Source organism: Saccopteryx leptura, chromosome 3 (genome assembly GCF_036850995.1).
Source record: "Saccopteryx leptura isolate mSacLep1 chromosome 3, mSacLep1_pri_phased_curated, whole genome shotgun sequence".
NCBI classification, from domain to species: Eukaryota; Metazoa; Chordata; class Mammalia; order Chiroptera; family Emballonuridae; genus Saccopteryx; species Saccopteryx leptura.
In genome coordinates, this window is record NC_089505.1 from 114,702,516 (window position 1) to 114,714,731 (window position 12,216).

At 40.5% G+C, this 12,216-nt stretch overlaps 1 protein-coding gene and 1 long non-coding RNA gene across 4 annotated transcripts in view; one reads left to right on the plus strand and one right to left on the minus strand.

Moving 5' to 3' along the window:
- The window catches only part of RLF (RLF zinc finger), a 91,546-nt gene extending 85,630 nt beyond the window's left edge, over positions 1-5,916 (plus strand). The window contains exon 8 of one of the 2 annotated variants that reach the window (XM_066375953.1): positions 842-5,916. In XM_066375953.1, coding sequence (XP_066232050.1) covers positions 842-5,476 — 4,635 coding nt within the window. In that variant the 3' untranslated portion in view covers positions 5,477-5,916. The remainder of the gene's footprint in view (positions 1-841) is intronic. The other variant, XM_066375954.1, reaches the window with a different exon arrangement.
- LOC136400011 (uncharacterized) overlaps positions 1-12,216 on the minus strand; it is a 34,144-nt gene that overhangs the window by 10,985 nt on the left and 10,943 nt on the right. Inside the window, exons 2-3 of one of the 2 annotated variants that reach the window (XR_010750240.1) lie at positions 8,853-8,947; positions 2,352-2,410 (exon numbers count right to left, since the gene is read on the minus strand). This is a non-coding gene — a long non-coding RNA (uncharacterized lncRNA). The remainder of the gene's footprint in view (positions 1-2,351; positions 2,411-8,852; positions 8,948-12,216) is intronic. The other variant, XR_010750239.1, reaches the window with a different exon arrangement.

The window sequence follows — 12,216 nt, forward strand, 5'->3', positions numbered from 1 at the left end:
TCCATTTCAGCCCCTCCCTTAAAGTCAGCTTGTATACATTAGCCCAGTGGTCCCCAACCTTTTTTGGGCCATGGACTGGTTAATGTCAGAAAATATTTTCATGGACTGGCCTTTAGGGTGGGATGGATAAATGCACAAAATAAAATTATGCGATCGGTGTAAAAACTGTGGTATTTTTTAATATAATTGTCGAACTTACGAGACAAGCATCAACAGTGAGTCTTAGACAGATGTAACAGAGGGAATCTGGTCATTTTTTAAAAATAAAACATCGTTCAGACTTAAATATAAATAAAATGGAAATAATGTAAGTTATTTATTCTTTCTCTGCGGGGGTTGGTGACCACTGCATTAGCCTTTTATCACAAACGACCAGATCATTTTCCTGCTTTTTGACTAGTTTTTGAGAACCTGCTGCTATGGAGAGATTTACTGATTTCTGCCCCCTCCCCCCAATTGGGAAGCATGAAATTCCATACACATGTAATTTTAAAGTACTAATTCTTTAGGAGGAGATGAAAATAATTTGTTTTAGTTTTGAAGTTTTGAAAATTCCCATGTGTTCATAACATGAGTTTCTTACATTGAATTTAATACTAGACTCATTTCTCTTGTACCCAATTATTTAAACCCTATTCTTTATACCCAACTTAAGACAAAACCTTTTTTGAATCCTTTGGTGACTTAATTTATCCTGAATTCCTTTGAATTCACATGCCATTATTGTTTGTATGTTTGGCACACAGGTAAATTCCTTGAACGTTAGGGATTGCTTTAATATGCAGTTTATATAATGTTTCTGTAATTAAAAAATAATATTCCTTTCCTGCTTTCCTTGTAGGCACAAGATGCTGGTCTTGGGGTATCGATTTTATTGTGTGTCAGAGCTCTTCAACTCAGATCAAGTGAGGATGAAGAAATGAAGGCATCAGTTTGTAAAACAATTGCTTGTCTTTTACCAGAAGATTTAGAAGTTAGACGAGCCTGTCAGCTTACAGAATTCTTAATTGAGCCCAGTTTGGATGGGTTTAATATGTTAGAAGAACTATATTTGCAACCAGATCAAAAATTTGATGAAGAAAATGCACCAGTTCCAAATTCTCTGCGATGTGAGCTCTTATTAGCTTTAAAAGCCCACTGGCCTTTTGATCCTGAATTTTGGGACTGGAAAACTTTAAAACGACACTGCCACCAACTCTTAGGACAAGAGGCCTCAGATTCTGATGATGATCTAAGTGGCTATGAAATGTCTATAAATGACACAGATGTTTTAGAGTCATTTCTCAGTGACTATGAGGAAGGTAAAGAAGATAAACAATATAGAAGAAGAGATTTGACAGATCAGCAGAAGGAGAAAAGAGATAAAAAACCGATTGGTTCTTCTGAAAGATACCAGAGGTGGCTTCAATATAAATTTTTCTGCTTGTTATGTAAGCGGGAATGTATAGAGGCTAGGATTCTTCATCATTCTAAGATGCATATGGAAGATGGAATCTACACATGTCCAGTTTGTATTAAAAAGTTCAAGAGAAAAGAAGTATTTGTTCCTCATGTGATGGAACATGTTAAAATGCCACCAAGCAGACGGGATCGCTCTAGAAAGAAATTACTGTTGAAAGGCTCTCAAAAGGGAATTTGTCCCAAGAGTCCCTCTGCAGCCCTGGAGCAAAATCAGTCATTGAATGAACAAGCCAAAGGAGAGTCTCATGAATATGTCACATTCAGCAAATTAGAAGATCGCCATCTACAAGACAGAGATTTGTACCCATGTCCTGGTACAGACTGTTCCCGTGTGTTTAAGCAATTTAAATACTTAAGTGTACATCTTAAAGCTGAACACCAAAATAACGATGAAAATGCCAAGCACTACTTGGATATGAAAAACAGAAGAGAGAAGTGTACTTATTGTCGACGACATTTCATGTCCGCATTTCACCTGCGGGAGCATGAACAAGTGCATTGTGGTCCTCAACCTTATATGTGTGTATCTATAGACTGCTACGCTAGGTTTGGATCAGTGAATGAACTACTTAACCATAAACAAAAACATGATGATCTGCGTTACAAATGTGAATTAAATGGCTGTAATATTGTCTTCAGTGACTTGGGACAGCTTTACCACCATGAAGCACAACACTTTAGGGATGCGTCTTACACATGCAACTTTGTTGGCTGTAAAAAGTTCTATTATTCCAAAATTGAATACCAGAATCACCTCTTAATGCATAATGTTGAAAGTTCAAATGGAGATGTGAAGAAATCAGAGAATCTTGAGGAGTCTGCAGCACATGTAAAGCAAGAGTGTACTGATCAGCCCCATCTACTTGACCAAACTGATAAATCACATTTACCTGAGGATCTTCTTTTCTGTGCAGGATCAGCTAGTTCTCAAATAGAAACTGCAGAAAATCTGAAAGAAAACAGTGACAGTAATTCTAGTGATCAGTTAAGTCATAGCTCTTCAGCTTCCATGAATGAAGAGTTAATTGACACCCTAGAACACTCTGAAACCATGCAGGATATATTGTTATCTCATGAGAAAGTTTTTGTGTCCTCTGGTTTAAAAGAAAAATGTTCCAGTGTGGCAATTTGTTTTGATGGGACTAAGTTTACCTGTGGTTTTGATGGCTGTGGTTCCACTTACAAAAATGCAAGAGGGATGCAGAAGCATCTACGAAAGGTTCATCCATACCATTTTAAACCCAAAAAGATAAACACAAAAGATCACTTTCCCTGTTTGGGTAATGAACACAATCAAACAACTGCAGAACCCAAACCCAGCTCAGATACAAACAGTGACTCCCCAGATGAAGGTCTAGATCACAATATTCATACTAAATGTAAACGAGAACATCAAGATTATTCTTCAGGAGCCTCCATTTGTGCTTCTAAAAGGCCATGTACAGAGGATACCATGTTGGAACTTCTGTTGCGCTTGAAACATTTAAGCTTGAAAAACTCAATAACACATGGATCTTTCTCAGGGTCATTACAGGGGTACCCATCTAGTGGTGCTAAGTCTCTTCAATCGGTTTCATCCACTATCACAGATCTTAATTTTCAGAATCAAGATGAAAACATGCCAAGTCAGTACCTTGCACAGTTAGCAGCTAAGCCTTTTTTCTGTGAGCTTCAAGGATGCAAATACGAATTTGTGACCAGAGAGGCTTTGTTAATGCATTACCTTAAAAAGCATAATTATTCAAAAGAAAAAGTCCTCCAGTTAACCATGTTTCAACATCGGTATTCTCCATTCCAGTGTCATATTTGCCAAAGGTCATTTACAAGAAAAACACACCTTAGGATTCATTATAAAAATAAACATCAAATTGGCAGTGACAGAGTAACTCACAAACTATTAGATAATGAAAAATGTGATCATGAAGGCCCATGCTCAGTAGATAGGTTGGAAGATGATTGTTCTGCCAAACTTGGAGGTGATCCCAACAGTAACTCGGAGAAGCCACACTGTCATTCTAAAAAAGATGAATGCAGTTCAGAAACAGATTTGGAATCATCTTGCGAAGAAACAGAAAGTAAAACATCTGATATTTCATCACCAATAGGTAGCCATAGAGAAGAACAAGAAGGAAGAGAGGGGAGAGGTAGCAGGAGAACTGTTGCTAAAGGAAATCTCTGCTACATATTGAACAAATACCATAAACCATTCCATTGTATCCATAAAACTTGCAACTCCTCATTTACCAATCTAAAAGGCTTGATTCGCCATTACAGAACTGTACATCAGTACAACAAAGAACAGTTATGCTTAGAGAAAGACAAAGCAAGAACCAAAAGAGAACTTGTCAAATGTAAAAAGATATTTGCGTGCAAATATAAAGAATGTAACAAACGCTTCCTGTGTTCCAAAGCTCTTGCTAAGCACTGTACTGACTCTCATAACCTAGACCATATTGAAGAACATAAAGTGCTTTCTGAAGCTGAATCTGCAGCGAGGTTTTCCTGTAACCAGCCTCAGTGCCCTGCTGTTTTTTATACATTCAGCAAGTTGAAGCATCACTTGATGGAACAGCATAATATTGAAGGAGAATTACATTCGGATTATGAAATTCATTGTGATCTTAATGGCTGTGGCCAGATTTTCACCCATCGCAGTAATTATTCTCAACATGTCTATTACCGACATAAGGACTATTATGACGATCTGTTTAGAAGCCAGAAGGTGGCAAATGAAAGGCTACTAAGGAGTGAAAAGGTGTGTCAAACAACTCTTACCCAGGGGCATGAACATCAGACTACCAGGAGGTCATTTAATGCTAAGGCTAAAAAATGTGGCTTAATCAAAGACAAGAAAGCTCCAATTACTTTTAAAACAAGAGCTGAAGCCCTCCATATGTGTGTGGAGCATTCTGAGCACACACAGTACCCCTGCATGGTTCAAGGATGCTTATCTGTGGTGAAGTTGGAGAGCAGCATAGTGAGGCATTACAAACGTACCCATCAGATGAGTAGTGCCTATTTAGAGCAACAGATGGAAAATCTTGTCATTTGTGTTAAGTATGGTACCAAAATTAAGGAGGAGCCCCCTTCTGAAATAGAGCCCTATATAAAGAAAGAAGAAGATGGAAGCTCTGAATCAGAGCACACAAAGCTCAGCCGTTCCCCAGGTGGCCACAGCATACCTGTCCAGAACACTGATTCCCTTCATCCAGGTGAAAGGGATGGAGATCAGAAAGGATGTACAGAAAACAACCAAGTGTTTGAGGCAGATACTCTGCTTTACAGAGGAACTTTGAAATGCAGCCATAGCTCAGAAACCACTTCTTTGGAACAATGTAATATAATTCAGTCTCCTCTTTGTAAAATAGAAAATTCCATACCTGATCCTGATGGGACTGAAAATGGGACTTATTTCACGAGTTTCCAGCTGCCTTTACCAAGGATCAAAGACTCAGAAAGTGGGCAGCAAGGTTCAGGGCAAGAAAACACTGTAAAAAATTCAACCCATGTCCCAAAAGAGAATTTTAGGAAGCACCCACAGCCCAGATCATTTGATTTGAAGACTTATAAACCTATGGGGTTTGAATCGTCATTTCTGAAATTTATTCAGGAAAGTGAAGAGAAGGAAGACGATTTTGATGATTGGGAGCCTTCAGAGCACTTAACATTAAGTAATTCCTCACAATCCAGTAATGACTTAACAGTTATGGCAAATAATATGGTGAATGACAACAACCCTGAAGTTGACATACCTCATTCTTCCAGTGACTCTGCAATTCATGAGAACCTAACTGCAATTCCACCTTTAATAGTAGCTGAGACAACAACAGTTCCTCCCTTGGAAAACCTGCGAGTTGTATTGGACAAAGCATTAACAGACTGTGGAGAGCTTGCCTTAAAACAGCTTCATTATCTTCGGCCAGTGGTTGTCCTTGAAAGATCTAAGTTTTCCACACCAATTTTAGACTTGTTTCCAACAAAAAAGACAGATGAGCTTTGTGTAGGAAGTTCCTAAATAGCAATTTTGTTTTTGAAACAGACTGGCTCCAGCACTGCAACATGGGGACAATTGCCAACTCGAACAAAGGCTGAGAACCAGCCATACCATTGTTTAAGGTAGAATAGGCTGTGTATTTACATGAATGTATAATATCTATGTCAGCACTATTGGCTGAGTCCATTAGCTCTCCAGTTGGTTTATTGATCGGGTTTTTTTGTTTATTAAAAATAAGAAATGGAACTGTACTCTTGTTTGGTGCTAATTAATACATCAAAATATATTGGGGCTTCCTTTTTCAAATTATGTGTGCATGATTGTATATGGAACAAATACCAAGATCCCAGGGTGGGAGGGCTAGGGAAAGGGATATGGAGTTCTTACTTGACTTGAATGTGCACCTAAGGGTGCTTTGTGTAATATATTGTACACTACAGCATCTTATATTTTTTGAGTTGAGTTTCAATAAATTACAATTTTTCACCCATTTCCTGTTTACTCATGAAGAGTTTTCATACCACACATAAGCTAGAAGTGCACTTGTATTTTCTGGAATGTGCATTTCTATTGTACCCCAGTGGTTTTTTTGTTTCTTATTAACAAGCTCATTCAGATCAAGCTTCTTTTTGAATGATTATTGTCTTACTTTTTTTTTTAAATTGGGAATTCAGTGTATATTTTATTTTTCAGAGAGAGAGAGGGATAGACAGGGACAGACAGACAGGAATGGAGAGAGATGAGAAGCATCAATCATCAGTTTTTCGTTGGTGTTGCAACACCTTAGTTGTTCATTGATTGCTTTCTCATATGTGCCTTGACCATGGGTCTTCAGCTGACTGCGTAACCCTTTGCTCGAGCCAGTGACCTTGGCCTCAAGCTGGTGAGCTTTTGCTCAAACCAGATGAGCCCACGCTCAAGCTGGCGACCTCGGGGTCTTGAACCTGGGTCTTCCTCATTCCAGTCCGACACTCTATCCACTGCGCCACCACCTAGTCAGGCTATTGTCTTAAATTTTTTGTGGAAAGAAAATTTCACACCAAATAATTAGCTTTGGGAGTTAAGATAGCTCCCACAAGAGGATGTTTAGGTAGAAATGAGAAGTAGGCCAAGCAGAACATGAAAAGCATAGCAAATCCAGAGGTATGAAGTCATGTGTCCAGGGAACTACAGATAATTTGACAGGCTGGCAGTCAGAGGGGAGCAGGGAGCACTGGGGTAGATGAAGTTATCGTAGAGATAGGCAGGAGCCACACCATGAATACTATTGTGGACTTGAGTCCATAAGCAGCTGAGAGCCTTTGAAGGATTTTAAAATAATCTATAGATTACTTCAAATGCGTGAGATTTGAGGGGCTGGAATGGAATAGATAATAAGACTGCTAAAGTAATTGAGGCAAACTTGATAAGAGTCAGTATTAACATTTGCAGCTGAAGGAAAGTAAATGAAATTGAGAAATTTAGAGAATATTTTTGGGTCTTGGAGGATGAAGAAAACATTAAGAAAAATGTAAAGGCCTGACCTGTGGTGGCGCAGTGGGATAAAGCATCGACCTGGAACACTGAGGTTGCCGGTTTGAAACCTTGCGCTTGCCTGGTCAAGGCACATATGGGAATTGATGCTTCCTGCTCCTCCCCGCCTCTCTCTCTCTCTCCCCCCCCCCTCTCTAAAAATCAATAAATAAAATATTTTTTAAAAAATGTAGCCCTGGCCAGTTGGCTCAGCAGTAGAGCGTTGGCCTGGCGTGCAGGGGACCCGGGTTCGATTCCCGGCCAGGGCACATAGGAGAAGCGCCCATTTGCTTCTCCACCCCTACCCCTCTCCTTCCTCACTGTCTCTTCCCCTCCCGCAGCAAGGCTCCATTGGAGCAAAGATGGCCCAGGCGCTGGGGATGGCTCCTTGGCCTCTGCCCCAGGCGCTAGAGTGGCTCTGGTAGCGGCAGAGCAACGCCCTGGAGGGGCAGAGCATCGCCCCCTGGTGGGCAGAGCTGGGCGTGCCAGGTGGATCCTGGTCGGGCGCATGCGGGAGTCTATCTGTCTCTCCCCGTTTCCAGCTTCAGAAAAATACAAAAAAACAAAACAAATGTAAAGTGGTGCAAGCAATTGAGGTGGGAATAAAAAAGGCAAGGAATGGGTTTTTTTGGAAGAGGGTAGAAAACTGAGGATGAGTTTGGTCTGATGTGTTAAGTTTTAATATACTGGGGGACATCGATGTCTAATGACAAGGTAAGGAACATGTTCTTATAGATGGAGTAGCTTTATTCTCTGTTCCTTATGAAGTTTCCAACCTTTTATTAGCTAGCAATAAAATAAACATTCCTAACATCCCTTTATCATGCCTGTGGTTAGAATTTTAAGATCTTTTCTCTGACCCTTAAACCTTGTTGCCTTGTTTAGTCAGCTCTTCAGAAATTTCATTCTGCCACCTTCTCATCCTAAGTCTAAAGCACCCCCTGTGCCCAAGTTATCTGTGCTTGGCTCAGATTTCAGTAGGTAACGGGATTGTCAAATAAAAATCTGTTGAAAGAAACAGTGGCCTGAAGAGACCGAGGCCAGTGCTGATTCCTTGGGATCTTGAGCTTTGGGTTTCAATTTCCTCAGAGTGAGGAGAAATGATTGATAATTTTGAAAGGCCACTTTCTATGATCTGAGCATGAGAAACAGTTGGTGGCCACATTTCAAAAAGTCCTCATACTAAAGATTTTTAGCCCAGAGCAAGAGAAAGCTGCTAGTTTGCTTAAGGCTGAACTATATCCATCCAACCACACCTAACTCCTTCCCCCTGGAAGGACAAAATTAGTCCCTTTGCAGTGGAACCCAAACCCCAATTTTCAGAACCCAATTGAACGTCTGCTTCAGTACTTCGAATCAAATGGTTAACCCTAGCATTTTTGTTCCAGTTGGAGCAGCTTGCTTCATTTGATCTTTACTGGAGAGTGTTTTGTGTTAGAAGCAGCATGTGTGAATATATGATAATACAGAAAGTCAAAAGGTTTTTTTTAATAGACTTTCTTATATCCAGAATTCTCCCTATTTTCATGAGCACATATATAAAAGGGGATGGAAAACGATGGAAAAACAAGTTTTTGATTAGCCTTTCTAGGGGTTCCATCCCCAACTTATCTTCTTAGTTGCCTACTTCAGAACTGTACTGCCAAGGACATAGTCACTGGAGGACAGTTAGTCACTATCCAAATATTTAAGTACACATTTTAAAATATATACTTCCAGATGCTTTGGGATGTAAAAATACCAAAGTAAATTTGTCAAGGCATCTGCTGTTGTGGAACTTCAGTGTGAAGTCTGGGGTAGCTTAAACATTGTTCATCAAAATGTGGCAATAGGTCAGCAGCATGGGCATCACCTAGGAGCTTGTTAGAATATAGACTGTACAGACCTGGACCAAAATCCGCGCTGTTATAAGGTCTTCAGATGGTCTGTAGGCACAGAACAGTTCTAGGAGCAATGGGCTGGCATACAAAGTGGGATGTTCTGTGAGAATTCAGGATAATTATTTTTAGCACTTTACATAAATTATCTTGTTGAATTTCTAGAACTCCATGAAGTTGGTACTGTTACCCTTGACACAAGCTTTAGAGATGAAATGACTTGACTAGCTGATAAAGGCCAGAAAGGAGATGGAGCCTAGTTTCCAATCTCTTCTGACTGGAATAATATCAGAGGGGAATTTAATGTGCAGGACAAAAGAAAGTTGCAGGTGGTATTTAAAGTACAAAAAATAGCAAGTTTTGTAATTAAATAGTGTATTCTTTGTGAGAGTGAGTGGGAAATAGTTTGAAGTGTAGGTAAAAGCCAGATCATGCAGATCTAACTCCAGTCGTATAATCCAGTGTTGACATTTACTCGTGAGGGAAGAGATGGAAAACTGGTGCATGTTTCTGTGAATAACATTTAGCCTGTAAAAAGGTTAACTTTTTTTTTTTTTTTTTACAGAGACAGAGTCAGATAGAGGGATAGATAGGGACAGACAGACAGGAACGGAGAGAGATGAGAAGCATCAATCATCAGTTTTTCGTTGAGACACTGTAGTTGTTCATTGATTGCTTTCTCACATGTGCCATGACCGCGGGCCTTCAGCAGACCGAGTAACCCCTTGCTCGAGCCAGTGGCCTTGGGGCCAAGCTGGTGAGCTTTTTGCTCAAGCCAGATGAGCCCACGCTCAAGCTGGCAACCCCAGGGTTTCGAACCTGGGTCCTTCCGCATCCCAGTCCGACGCTCTATCCACTGCGCCACCGCCTGGTCAGGCAGGTTAACTTTTAATCTTCTAAAAGTCAGAAAAGTTGCTCAATCCCCTTTTGTCCCCACCTCCCATCCTTACAGACTGATGCCTCCTGGGTTTGTATTACAGATTCAGGGGCAAAGCCTCCTATTACATAAAGCTGAGTCTAGAAAGAGTTTTTGATTTGCTGAGTCTACACCTGCAGGAATAGACTGTGACGGACTGCATTTGGAGGTCTGAACCACTTTGAGGAAAGTAAGCAGGACAGTCAGCTTTAATGTCTACCTGTTAGGTATGTTTAGCCTGGAAAAGATAAGACAGGAGGCACAGGAAAGCTATAGCCAAATATTTACAAAGCACATTCCATCCTTAGCTCCTGGAATAAGTGTTGAAAGTGACATGGTAAATTTCCTGCGTCTTGGAGTGTAGAGTCTACTAAGGAAGACAGACATTAAACAAAATACTAAAAATAGTTAAAAGTGCTGCAGTAGAAGCTCTGGTTGTGGTGGGAACCAAAAAGAGGACAGAAAATGCTTCCTCAAGGAAGTGATGTTTAAACAAGTTCGAAGAGTCAATAGGAGTTAGCCAGAGAGGATAATCCATTATATGCAAAGGCTTTGTGGTACAATAGCTTTGTATGGTAGTGACATTAACAAGTTTAGTTGAAAAAAAAATGGGAACAGGAAAGGAGAGAAGGTTGAATAGGTAAGCAGGAACCAGGTATTTATTTTAGGGCCTTGGAACCACGTTTTAGATTTTGTTTGAAAGGCAACAACCTATTAAAGGCTCTAAAGTAAACACTGCGTATGAGTCTCCATGTGTAAGTCAAAAAGCCTTATAGGCCATGATTACTGAGTGAAAACCGAGTGATGACTAGCTGGCTGGCTAGGTGGATGGACACTATTTAAAGGTGGGCTGCGATGTCTTCTATGGTGATAAATTCTTGGTCATTGGAGATGTCCAGTTCCAGTGGTGAATCAAACAGGTTTTTTGGCTTAGATTCTCTGAGGCATCTTATATTATTGAGATTTACAATACAGTACCTTGTGTTTGGTCATAAACATCACTACAGATAATAGTTGCTCTTATCTATATGTTTAGCATGGTACTTTTACACAAATTATCAAATTCTTATTACAGCTCTACACTGTAGGAATAACTTCTACTTAGCAAATGAAGAATTGATTCCCAGATTAAGTAACATAAAGTAACAAAGTTAGTAAATAGTACAGCAAAATTAGAATCCAGATCCATTATACTCTCAAAGGCCTATGCTCATAATTACTGTATAAAGCTTCTACATGAACGACTACATAAATATAGGTACTTACAGAATGAACAATTTAGGCTTGAATAGATACCTGGAATTTTTCTAGGGGACTTTGCATTTACTTAAAAATATTTTAATGTGTTGCTGTGTGCTAAGCACTAGGGATACAGTAGTCAAGAAAATGGGCATGGTCCCTGTCTTCCTTGAGTTTATAACAGACAAGGAAAACTGAAACTAAAACAAAAATTGTACAAAGTATAGTTGTATAAAGTGCTTTGAAAGGAAAATATAAAGTGCATTGTAACAGGGATCTAACTGAATGTGGGGAGTTTAAGGTAATGAGTCAGCCATCACAACCCTATCTCCAAAAAGTTTCCAGTTACCTTTTTTTTTTTTTTTTTAAGCAAGAGAGAGAGAGAGAGACAGAGAATGAGACACAGACAGCCAGGAAGGGAGGGAGATGAAAAACACCAACTTGTAGTTGCAGCACTTTAGTTGTTCATTGATTGCTTTCTCATATGTGCCTTCAACAAGGGGCTCCAGCCAAGCCAGTGACCTCGGACCCAAGCCAGCAACCTTGGGCTTCAAGCCAGTAACCATGGGGTCATGTCTATGATCCCACATTCTAGCCTACAAGCCTGCACGCAAGCTGGTGAGCCCACAGTCAAGCCAGCGACCTCAGGGTTTTGAACATGGATCCTCAGCATCCCAGGATAATGCTCTATCCACTATGCTACCACCTGGTTAGTCTAGTTACCATTCTTAAATGGTTTCTACGTACATTTAAGCTGTTATAGTTAAATCCCAAGTTTTACCTGAATAACTTTTAATCCTTACTGAAAGGATCCTGGCTACAATCTGTCACTAGCAGACTACGGGTTTAATATCCATTGCCCTGGGCAGTTACTCAGTGGTACAGCATCAACCCACAGTGTGGATGTCCTATGTTCAATTCCCAGTCAGGGCTCACAGGGGAGGTGCCCATCTGCTTCTCTACCCCTACACCCTTGCTCCTCTCTCTCTCTCTCTCTCCCCCCCCCCCCCCCCTGCCTCCTGCAGCCATGGCTCGATTGGAGCAGTTTGACCTCAGGAGCTGAGGATGGCTCCATGGCCTCTGCCTTGTGTGCTAAGAGCTGGGTTGCTGAGTAATGGAGCAATGCCCCAGGTGAGCAGAGCATCACCTCCTAGTAGGCATGCTGGGTGGATCTCATTAGAGTGCATGCAGGAGTCTGTCTCTGCCTCCCCTCCTCT